The 12,041-nt window shown below is 49.1% G+C and overlaps 1 protein-coding gene across 1 annotated transcript in view; it reads left to right on the forward strand.

Moving 5' to 3' along the window:
* The window catches only part of LOC129332906 (heparan-alpha-glucosaminide N-acetyltransferase-like), a 365,907-nt gene that overhangs the window by 116,209 nt on the left and 237,657 nt on the right, over positions 1-12,041 (forward strand). The window contains exon 7 of the mRNA XM_054984210.1: positions 659-741. Coding sequence (XP_054840185.1) covers positions 659-741 — 83 coding nt within the window. The remainder of the gene's footprint in view (positions 1-658; positions 742-12,041) is intronic.

Consider the following 12,041-nt stretch of genomic DNA (forward strand, 5'->3'; position numbering starts at 1 on the left):
TAACTACCATCTAAGGATGGGCATGGATGCTAGGACAAGTCTTGCATCCGTGTTTCCAAGATGGAGGGAGGAGAAGGAGAGAGGTGTTGCCTGGAACAAAGGCAGGAAGAGAAGAGGTGAGAGGGAGGAAGTCAGGAGGAGGAAATCCTGAGAATAGCAATCTTCATATCAAAAGACAGTCAGAGCAGCAAACAGCAAACAGAGTGCCCCCTGACCTCTCTATCTTTCTGACACTTTGGTTTGTCCCTCTCTGAAACCTGAGGAGAGAGACAGCACTGAATCCTCCTCTTCCAACAATGGCAAAACATGATCCTTTAACCAAAAAAATCCATACTTAAGATTAATCCAGAAGTCCTTTGAGGGGATTAAACTTGAGATATTCTTGGTAGCTGAAGATGAAGATGCTTTATTCCAGGGAGCTTTGGTTCTCTGCTGACATGTGTGATAATTCTCTAAACAGTACAGTAAGACATAAATTCTTAAAACAAGGTAGACTTCCAACTTTTAACAGTCTTTGGAATGCCCTGAACCATTTTGACCATTATTTATTCCAATTTATGATTCAGAGCCATCCTCGTGCCCCTGGCACTTCTGACCATCGTGCTCACCCTTTGGGATTATTGATGTGTAATTTGCTTTCCTTTCACTTTTTTTTCAGGAACCTAAATCTACAGAGCCCCCACGGCCAGTGGCAGAGTTCACCAAAAGCCGAAGACTCCTTTCCCTGGACACATTCAGAGGGTAAAGTAGTGTAATATGATTATTTTTCTTTCAAGTAATATATGATGGTCTACCGAAGACGGGGAAAGGAGATATGCAGGACACAAACCTGCCCTGTGAGAGGTAGAGCTGCCTACTCCCAGTAGGGAAATTCCTGGAGATTTGGGATTGAAGCCTGAAGAGGGTAGCGTTTGGGGAGGAGAGCGACCTCAGTCACGTTGGTACAATGCCATAGGTTCTGCCCTCCAAAGCAGCTTTTTTTTCTCCGGAGGAGCTGATCTCTGTCATCTGGAGATCAGTTGTAATTCCAGGAGATCTCCAGATCTCCTGTCTGGAAAATGGCAGCCCTGGTGAGAGGCCGTAGCTTTGTGGTAAGGCATCTGTTTGGTATGCAGCAGCAACTCACAAGCTTAGCCTCAGATTTATAACTCAACCTTCCTATAAAGATTTCATGATGGCATAAATGGTTCTCTCTCCATTTTATCCTCACAATAACCCTGTGAGGTTGGTAGGCTGATACAGTGACTGGTCCAAGGTTAACCTGTGAGCAGGGTTTTGAGCCCATTTCGCCCCTTCCTAGTCCTGCAATCTCACCTCTACACCCCACTGGCCGGTCCTTGGAATTTCCTGTTCAAGGACCTCGTGTAACGAATGTTGGAAAGACCTTTCTGTGTCCCGCCGCTAGTTAGAGCAGCTATTACTAAGCTGGTTGGTTCATTGCTTTGACTTGGAGCTTTAGATGTTCATATGACCACTGTAAGTAGGACTGAAATAATGTTAAGGACACCGTCTGTTATTTTTTTTCTATCTCCTCTTTTCCCTTTCTTTTTGTTGACACTAACATTATCTTAGTCTTTTTGTTCTATTTGTATCCAGAATATAGTCCAAATTGCAAAATTTGTTCCATTACATATTTCAAGGATACAGTTGGTTTTGTCACTGATATAACAACATAATCTGCGTAACTTTTCATTTTATATTCTTCTTCGCCCTCTTTTATTCCAACTGTTCTGGACACCAGGGTGTTTTTCATACAGTGACTAGTTTTGTGTTCATGCATCTAGATGAGGAAAACAGTCATTCTGAACAATGCCCTAGATACTACTGTGGTATAAATAGTAATGGTAACAACAATATTAATGTCATCTTGAGAAAACCGTTGGTTAGTCTGTGTTCATAAAGTCGCCAGAAGTAAGCCGTTCAGCAGATCTTTTCCATATGTTTCTGCAACTTTAAATTCTGAATAGGCGTTACAAGCCTCTTGGGTGCAAAAAGATGACAATGTAACTGCAGCGGACTTTTCCCCTACCTGAGTGCCTCAGGAGCTACTAATTTGGAGCTGTCCTGTGTCCTCTTAATATTTGTAAATCATAAGAAGATATGGACCAGAATCAAAATATTTTAGCATTTTTAGTACTGGAGATGCTTAAATACGGCTAGGCTCTCTCCACTTCCCTGAGCAGCAAGAAACCAAAGGGGCTAGCGCTTACCTGGGTTGGTTTTCTTTGGAGCAGAGAGCGCTGGAGACTTGCAGCTTTTTGTAATATTTGCTTTGTTTACAAATGTGTTGTACAGATAGGTACAGGGGCGTTCCTACAAGACAGCAGATATGCCACCCCACATCAGAGTCCTAAGGAATCTACACTCCCGCAAACTCACAGCAATGGCTGTTTGCTTCTCTCTATCTCTCCTTCAAAATCTCTCACATCCCTGCCCCTTCCCTTCAGCTGGGAGAGGGTCCCAAGTCATGATGGGTGCTTGGAGCCATTTCCTATCACAAGGCCCATTGAGGAGACATCTGCGTTGGCTGAGCAGTGTTGCCATTCTTTTATTATAGGCTCCGGCTTCCCAGAGGAATGCCACTTTAGACCAAGCCCATAGGACAGAACCATCTCTAGAGAGGCTGAATCAAGTCTTAATTTTTAGAAATTGCTTTGCATTTTTCTTGAAGCCAATTCAGTGTTGCCGGTTCAAAGAAATGAGTTGCTGGTAGGCAAACTTTGACTACATTCATTTCTGAAGGCCAGTGGGGGATAGAGTGATGAATCAGGAATCCCATTCTATTTGCCCAAAGCTGGTATTTATCCTCAGGGGAAAATAAACTGTTGTCATCAGGGCTTTTTTTCTGGGAAAAGTGGTGGTGGAACTCAGAACCACATAATCACTTTGGGTCAGCTGGAACACGGGGGGGGGGGGAGGGTTTTTTACGTTTAAATTGCCCTCAGTGAAAATGGTCACATGGCATTTTCAAGAGGTGCCAGAACTCTGTTCCACTGCGTTCCAGCTGAAAAAAAGCCCTGGTTGTCATACTTATTGTACCCCACCTCCCTAGGCTTTCCAAATACGTGGGCGTGGCAGAGAATTCCCTTCCCCCCAGCCCCAATCTCTGACCCTCAAAAAGTTGAGTGGAGAAAAAAATGGTCTCTATCATGACACTCTAGGAATTTCTTTATAGCCATTAGCATAGACACTAGGGAGAAATCCCTAGATTATCTCACAAAAGTGACATCACATCCCCCTCTCCAGGCACCACCTCCAAAATCTGCTTAGACAGTATTGGGAACCCTTCCCCTCCCCACAGGGCTGCCAAGGACCACCATAGGCCCCCAGACAAAAATGTCATCTGGCTCCTAGGGTTCTATGAAGTGAGGTTGTCATGCAGGCAGGGGGCATTCATGCGCTCTGCAGTGTCATGTGCGCCATCCATGCCACTACTTAATGCTGGCCTGTTGTTTGCTGACCTGTTGTTGCAGAACCAGTGTTTCTTGCTGACCTATTATTTCTGAACCAATGTTTCTGAACCATTATCTCATGCTATAACTTGATGTCATATTACCAGTGCCATAATTGTTTCCTTTTACAGGCTTATTGAAGCTCCAGGTGCCTTATCTAATGGATTGTAGAAACTTTCAGTGCTTCTGACCTTGTCTACTGCTCACTCCCATGCACTCTTATGTCTCAACTTTGATCTCTTGCTTTCTCAGTGTCTCGACTTGATAGTACAAATATATGAGATGTGCTCAAGACGAGCTCACGCCAAAAGTCCTCTTTAGTGTTGGTAGGGGGAAGGAGCAAACATGTGGGTTAAGAGGAAGGATTTTCCCACAGGTCACTATTCCTGTCAACCTGTTCTTACTGCTTAGATGCTTACCTTACCTCTGAGTAATTCTGTGGACATATCTGTGGAAATGATCTGATTTCTGAATAAAGCCATTTAACCAAGAGCCTGGATTTCTTGTTGCAATGGTACAGGGATCTATCTGCCATAGCCTGTAATCCATAGCCTGACACAGAGGCCCAATGGCTGCAATTCGGCCCCTTTGGGGCCCAAATCAGCCTGCTGCAAAGTGCAGGAGCGCTCTTGGGACGGAGCAATGACGTCACTCCCAGGAAGTGACATTGTCGTGCCTCCTTGGGAATGTGCCTGGGAGGCCCATTCCCACACCTCCCCCCCTCCAGCCAGGTGGGTGGAGGCAGGGGGTGGAGGGTGGGAACGGAGATCCCCTGTGTTACGACCCTTACTTTCTCTAGGGTAGATTTTGCCTTTAATCTTTCCCTTACACCCTCTGGGTAGCTTGCTGCCACCAGGAATATTATATTCCAAGATACTTATTTTAAGTTTTCCCTTTAGTAACGTGCCTAAGCGTCAGGCTCCTTCGTGGTTCTATGTGGCCCTGAGGATAGGAATGGGATATAGCAATGACCGCTTCTCTGGGATATAACAAAACAAAATAAACTTTTATTTAGTCAAGAAGCGTATCGGTTTCATAAAAGTAGTTCTCGGTTCTTAAAGTTACTTCCTATAAACTCATTCACACAGATCGCTTCTAAGGCTTCACACACAGTTAGCCTCTTTCTCTGACTCAATATTTCTCTCACAGATGTGCTTAAACCTGCTCAGGCAGCCCACAGCTGGCCTCCCTTTCCCTGACTGAGTGTCCTTTCACAAACATGCTCAGTTCAGGTTCCACACAGGTCATATTTCTCTCATAAATACTTCAGTATACTCAGGCAGCACACAGCCAGCCTGCTTTCTTCGGACTGAAACCTTTTGCTCTCCACTCTCAGTCTAAACTGCATTTACTCCGCCCGCACTCTGTCATCAACCAATCATATCGCTCACTCATCCCTCTCTTTCACCCCCACTCTTCACCTCTCTCACACCAAGCATTTAAAGATACATGCACCCATTTACTTGAAATCATTACACCCTGCCCCCACTGGGAGACTGGTAACCCTAGTTGAGACCAAGGCTTAAAAATAAAGGGCGGCGGGGGGGGGGGGAGAAATTAAAACAGTTCATAACAAGAAAAGAGAAAAAATAAAGGAGGAGGAGACAAGTGTGGAAAAGGAAGAAAACGGTTGTTTTATTTTGCTGTAACACACTAACTGCTTTACTAAGACTGCCTGGGCTGACTAAACTATGGAGCTGGGTGGAAGGAAAGGAAGAAGAAGCAATAGATTGCTGGAGACAACACCCTCATGAGCAGGCTGCATCCTGGCGATTACTGCAGCAGCGTCAGCTGTGCCGGCTGGTCTTGCTTTGATCCAGTGCCGGCTTGGTTGATGAGCTTAGCAAGACCTGACAGGAAGGGTTTGCCTTGGCCTGGTAGCAAATTTTGCAGAAAGGCAGAGCTACTACTACTTGTTCTATGAGCTTCCCTATACCCTTAGTTGCGCAGTTCAGAACTGCATTAGAAAAAGATTGAAATGCAGTGGCTGAACACTGCATGACTCTGGCTTCGGGGGCTCTCAAGAACTGATGGGCCTTGGAATTTGGTACCCACAATTCCCCTCTCTTGGCAGCCCTGCCTCCCCCCACAACTGATGGTAATTTTGGAGTGGGCTGTATGGTTTATTTTGAAGAAAATGGGTTGGGAAAGAGCTTTCAGCACTATCGCTTCTGTCTTCAAAGTATGGTTGCCAACCTTCAGATGGGGCCTAATGTTCTCTTGGAATTGTAATTGATCTCCAGTCTGCAGTGATCAGTTCCCCTGGAAAAAATTGCAGCTTGGACCAGCGGACTCTCAGACGTTATACCCTGCTAGAGTTGCCAGGTTCCCCTCACTTCCCATCGGGCGGCACTTACTTTGTGCAGGGCAGGAGGTCTTCATTTGCGTGCATGCTTTGTGCGTGCGTGCCCCAGAGCTGGTGTGATGATGTCACTTCCGGAGGTGATGTCATCACACCTGCTGTGCGAGTGCTCCCACGCTCTTCATGGGGCCGATTCGGCCTGTTTGGGTCCCAAATCACCCCCAAACAAAGTGTGGAAATGCTCCCACGAGTGGTGCGATGATGTCACTTCTGGAAGTGATGTTGCCGCACCAGTTGGGCATGCTCTGTGCATGCCCCTGAGGTGCCTGCTGGTGGTGGGCAACCTCCAGGAGCATGTCCCCTCCCGCCAATCACTGGGCAATCAGCAGATGAGGGGGCAAATCCCCAAGAGTTTGCCCACCACTGGTGGGCACCTAGTAAACCTATATCCTGCTGAGCTCTCTCCTCCTCCAAAATTCAGCCCACCCCTGGCTCCACAGAACAAAACATTGCGATCCAAATCATGGATTTCTCATTATGTAATTTGGCCTTCTGCAATGAAAAGAGCCTCTGTGCCGCTATGCTATACTGCTTATGTGCCAGCTATGAATAGGCTTGCCAGGTCCCTATCCCCTCCCACTGAGAGGGGGAGGGACCTGGCTCTTACCTTGTGCTGGCAGCATGGTGCTCCTTTGCATGTGCACTCCACCACAATGCCTGCACGATAATGTCACTCCTGGAAGAGACTTCAGCATGCTGGCCATGTGAGCAGTCCTGTGCTCTATGCGGAGCCGATTCTGCCCATTTGGGGCCAAAATTGGCCGCGAACGAACTGCAGGAACACTATCACGTCTGGTGCAACATTACTTCTGGGAGTGACATCGTTGTGCCTGCTAGAAGCGCACATGCAGCATGTGTTCCTGGGGTGCCTGCCAGTGGTGGGCAACCTCTGGGATCTTGCCCCCTCCTGCCAATCACTGGCGGGTTGGCATGCAAGAAGGCAAACCCCTGGGAGTTTGCCTGCCACTGGTGGGCACCTGGGAACCCTAGCTGTGAATCAAAGCTTAATATGAGTATGCCATGCTTATTTTCTGTTTAGTTCATCTGCAAGCAAGCAAACACGGTTCTCTTCAGCATCTTTATAAAGTAGCTAAGCTTTTCTGATGAAAAGGTGCGGAGGTCATGAACTGACAAGGAGGCAATTTAGCTTCCTCCCAGGGTGCCTGCTGGGTCAATGGCAATATCAGCCTGCTTTGGGGAGTAACAATGAATTGCTTGTAAAATCTGAAGGAAAAGCAAACTGATTGAGTCCAGTCCTGCTGCCTGAGTGACACATAATTGGATTTCATGGCATGCGATTCTGCATGTTTCTTCCAGGGAAGAGATGGCCCAGTGTTGATGATGGCGTCACCCTCCAGTATTTTAATTGAGGGGAGAGAGATAATGGCATCGTATCTGAAAACAATGTTTAAGCAAACATTTACTCAGGCAGGAAACATGGCTTTGGGATATGTTTTTCCACGAGCAGTTAAGCAAATTCTGAATTTATACTAATACAGTTGGGTGAAAAAACCTCACCTTAAAGTGTCTTTGCCAACGCCCTGGCAGTGGGGTTTGAGACCCCAGGACACCAGGGAGAGGCGTGCCGGCACCATGTTTTCACGCTTCGTGATCGATTTGAATCTAGCCTCAGTGTCGGAGGACCTGGGGCCAACCAGAGGCCAAGTTTGGGAAACTGGCTGATTTTCCATGCTCTCTGCGGGACCGACCAGAGCCAGCACTCAGCCCTGGTACCGCTGGGATGAGGAAGCAGGTTGTCTTGTGGAATGGAATCCGCCGTAGGACACTGGCAGTCTCCAGGATTGGAATACGCCACTCACGGAGTTAATGAGCTGGGACTATGCCGATGGAAGTTCAGCCGGAACCTGGGAGAGCGAGACGAATCCCGGCGGGAGAGGGACGTTGGACTAACCTGCAGGATCAAGCACAAGTGTTGCAGTACGGAATACTGGCTGTGACGGGAATGGTCAAGGGCTGGGTCGTCAGTTCCTCAGAGATGTCGGGCCCACCTGCCTCAGGGACAGCCGCTGCCTCGTGGCTCCAAACGAGTGGGGCCAGATTTTCGGAGGAGGCGGTGGAGAGGGCTGATTGCTATCAGCGAGCCTGGGAGGAGAGCCTGCTCCAGCAAACTCAAGAGGAAGAGGCCGAACCAGAACCCAGTGACCAGGCAGAGGATCGCTACCAAGCTCTGGAGGCATGGATAGAAGCAATGCAAGAGGATTTAGCGCAGGCTACCTATCTCATAGGTCTGATGGTTCAAGGGGAGTCGGGCGCGGCTCCCGGAGACAGTACAGGACCGCCGGCCCAGCCAAGACCTGGCCCTGCAGTCGAGCCAGTCCAACCCAGAGGCCCGGACCAGCCAGGACCACGGCCACTCCTCACTTTACCGGCTCCTAGAGTTCGTACGCAACCACCCGCCCCGCCGGCCCAGGGGCCGCCAATTCCTTTACCGCTGCCGCTGGGACCTGCCAGCCCTGCTGCGCCTGGGGGGGGCGCGCCGGCTGGACCAGCACTGAGGGGTCCAGTGATACCTCCAGTGATACCTCCTGTAGTACCGGCCGGCCCCATAGTACTGGTCGGACCGGCTGCTCCAGCAGGACCAAGACCCGCTACCCCGGGGGGGGCGCGCCTCAGCCGCAAGGCCCGCTGCCACCGCCACCTCAGCCAAGGCAGTAGCCGGTTCCCGGAGGAGCCAGACCACCGGGTCGACCACAAGCCCCGTTCCATCCGCATCCACGCCCAGGAGGTCAGGGGGTGCTGTTGAGACCCATGCCCGGAGCAAGAGTGCCATTCCCACAACAACAGCCTCGGCCGAGGGGTCCCGCACCGCAAATGCCACCCTTGCAACCAGTCCAAGCCGCAGATACGATGGCCGGCGGTGGGGCCGAGCTGCCTATGGGATGAATTAAACTAGAAGCAACTTTTGATGGACCCACGTAAATTGGGATTCTTTGTAGTTCAAGCACTACAGTTCTTTAACCAATGGGGCTACCTTTTCCCAAACGAAGAAAGCCGAGTAATGCATTTAGCGGCTCGCCTAGAGGGCATCGCAGCTGAGTGGTATGTGACTCTTTATTATTCGGGGGGGCCCGAATTGGGATGTTTGCAAGCCTTTATCGCTGCGCTGAGAGCCCAGTATGAAGATCCTTTGGAAGGGGAGAGGGCCCGCACTGAGCTCCAAACCTTGTGACAGGGATCTCAGTCAGTGAGGGACTATGCAGCCAAATTTCGCCAACTGGCTGCGAAGTGCCCGCATTATGAAGAGGGAACAAAAGTAGTGCTATTCCGTAACGGGATGAATCCCCAGCTGCTCGATAGAGCTCTGATGCAAGATGACCTCCCAATGCTCTTGGGGTGGATACAACTAGCCTGTGAAGTGGAAAACTGCATCCAGGTTGTCTGGCTAGTAGAACAACAATAAGCCACGGGAACCCAATGAGCCCCGCCAGCTTCAAGAGGGGAACGGGGTACCCCTGCGGCAAGGGGGGCCAGAGAAACGCGCTGGAGACAGGGCCTATGCCTCCAATGTGGTAGTAGCGGGCATTTCGCAGCACAATGCCCTCTCCGGGCGCAAGCTCAGCCACCACCACCGACTTGGCCCGGCCCGGCCCCACGAACCAGCAGAGGTCAAGGAATGATTAAGAGGGGGCATCCGGAGACGGGCTTAGAAGCTGAAGAAGTGTTGATGGAGTTTGACACCCAGATACTAGACCCTGAAACCCCCAGCCCACAGTTGGGAAACGAGATGGATCTGTCGTGAGGAGGCCCCAGCGGCAGATCGAAAAGGAGACCACCCAGGAGGAGGTGGGAGACAGAGGGGCCATTTTATTTATCCCGGTTACATTAATAAACCCGAGAAAGGGAACCCATATCCGAGTGCAAGCTTTAATCGATTCAGGCCGCTCCCAGGACATTATTGCACCGGCATTGGTGAATGGTTTGGGATAGGAAACCCAGGAACTAAAAGTCCCAATTATTTTTGAACAAATGGACGGCTCTAACATGAATCCGGCCGTTTTAGAGACAGAGTGGGTGCCCATGGGGATGGGCAAACATTGGGAAAGTCGTTCTTACGTTGTAAGCCAAGCAGCCAAGTATCCACTCATCCTAGGCAGTAGATGGCTCTGGGACCACAAACCCTATATCAATTGGGCCAAAGGAATAATTGTCTTCGATCGAGAATATTGTCAAAATCATCATTGGAGATCGGAGTGGGGCGGGGAAGCCCCGGCGAATTTGGAAGTTGCCCTTTTGTCTATGGAGGAATTAAATCTTATTCCTCTAGAGTACTGGGACATGGCTCAAGCCTTTAGTAAGGAGAAGGCAGATAGCCTGCCGCCCCATCAGAATACAGACTGTGCCATTGAATTGATTCCGGGTGAAAGACTCCCCAAAGGAAAACTATATACCATGAGCCCAGCAGAAAGACAGGAGCTATGAAAGTTCATAGATAAAAATTTGGAAAGAGGATTTATCCGCCTCACCAGCTCCCCTCATGCCACCCTGGTGTTATTTGTGAAGAAAAAGGATGGGATTTTGCACGGATTTTCAGGGCATTAACGCTGTGTCTATGTCTAACGCCTATCCCATTCCATTGATTCGAGACCTGCTCAGTGTGGTGACGCAGGGTAAGATCTTTTCGAAATTAAATCTCAAAGATGCTTATTTTCATGTCAGAATAAGGGATGGGGATGAATGGAAAACCGCGTTCAATACCCCCTTAGGCCAATATGAATATCTCGTCATGCCTTTTGGCTTAAAAGGGGCCCCTGCAGTTTACATGACAATGATCAATGAAGTTTTGCATGAATATCTATATAAGGGGGTCGTCGTTTATCTAGATGATGTGTTAATTTATTCAGAAAATAAAGAAGAGCATGTAAAATTGGTCCGTAAAGTGCTGGCAGCCCTGATGCGCCACAAACTCCCAATCAAGCTATCCAAGTGTGAATTTCATAAGAAAGAATTGGATTATTTGGGCTACCGTATCTCGGGGTAAGGACTAAAAATGGATCCTGCCAAAATTAAGGCAGTACAGGACTGGCAAGCGCCCACCACCCGAAAACAATTGCAATCCTTCCTGGGCTTTGCTAATTTTTACAGACAGTTCATCGAAGGTTTCGCCCAAATTGCCGTCCCATTAATGGACTTGCTTAAAACAAAAGGAAAGGGGGAGCAAGCCAAGAAGCCAATGGCTAAGCTCGGGTGGGGCGCAAACTGTCAGCTAGCATTTGAAACTCTGAAGGACTGTTTTACCACAGAGCCGGTCCTACAGCATCCTGATGAGAACCGAGCCTTCATAGTGCAAGTGGATGCCAGTGATTCAGCAGTTGTGGGGGTCCTCATGCAGAAAGGGGACGATAACAAAGTGCGGCCATGTGCATATTTATCCAGGAAGTTTACGGAGGCCGAACGAAATTGGAGTGTGTGGGAGAAAGAAGCTTTTGCTGTAAAAGTGGCTCTCACCACCTGGCGTCACTGGCTGGAGGGAGCCCGTCACCCATTCCAGGTGTGGACGGATCACAAAAACTTAGAGGCACTCCGCATGCCCCGGCGTCTCAATGCTAAGCAACTCCGCTGGGCTGAGTTCTTCTCAAAGTTTGATTTCACTTTGAATTTCTTGCCAGGCAAGTCCAACTTCCTGGCAGATGCTCCCTCGCGCATGCCCCAACATCAGAGTAAGAGGGAGGAGACTATTGACACAGTGTTTTCCCCCAGCCAATTGGGAGGTGTGGTTACTACACGTAGCCAAACAATCAAGAAGCAAAATAATCTTGAGGGGTGGAAAGCTGAAGTGAAAAGCGAGGTGGAAAAAGAGGGGGAGCGAGCGCCCACAGGAAAAATGTCACAAACGGCTGCTGGAGAATAGTTTAAGGGAGACAAGTTATACATCCCAACCAGCTTAAGGAGAGAAGTGCTGCAACAATGCCACGACGCCCGGACCGCCGGCTATTTCGGATACCTAAAAACATTGCATTTAATACAAAGACAGTTCTGGTGGCCCAGTATCAGGAAGGACGTATCCCAGAACGTAGCTTCCTGTCCTACTTGTATAACGGCAAAGCCTAGGAGGGGGAAGCCCCCGGGACTTTTGCAACCACTGGAAACCCCCTCCAGGCCCTGGGAAGTCATTTCCATGGATTTTATCACCGAGCTACCCCCCTCTAAAGGTTGCACATGCATTCTAGTAGTAGTGGACCTATTCTCAAAACAAGCTAACTTCATTC

The sequence above is a fragment of the Eublepharis macularius genome, chromosome 6 (genome assembly GCF_028583425.1).
Source record: "Eublepharis macularius isolate TG4126 chromosome 6, MPM_Emac_v1.0, whole genome shotgun sequence".
Classification (NCBI taxonomy): Eukaryota; Metazoa; Chordata; class Lepidosauria; order Squamata; family Eublepharidae; genus Eublepharis; species Eublepharis macularius.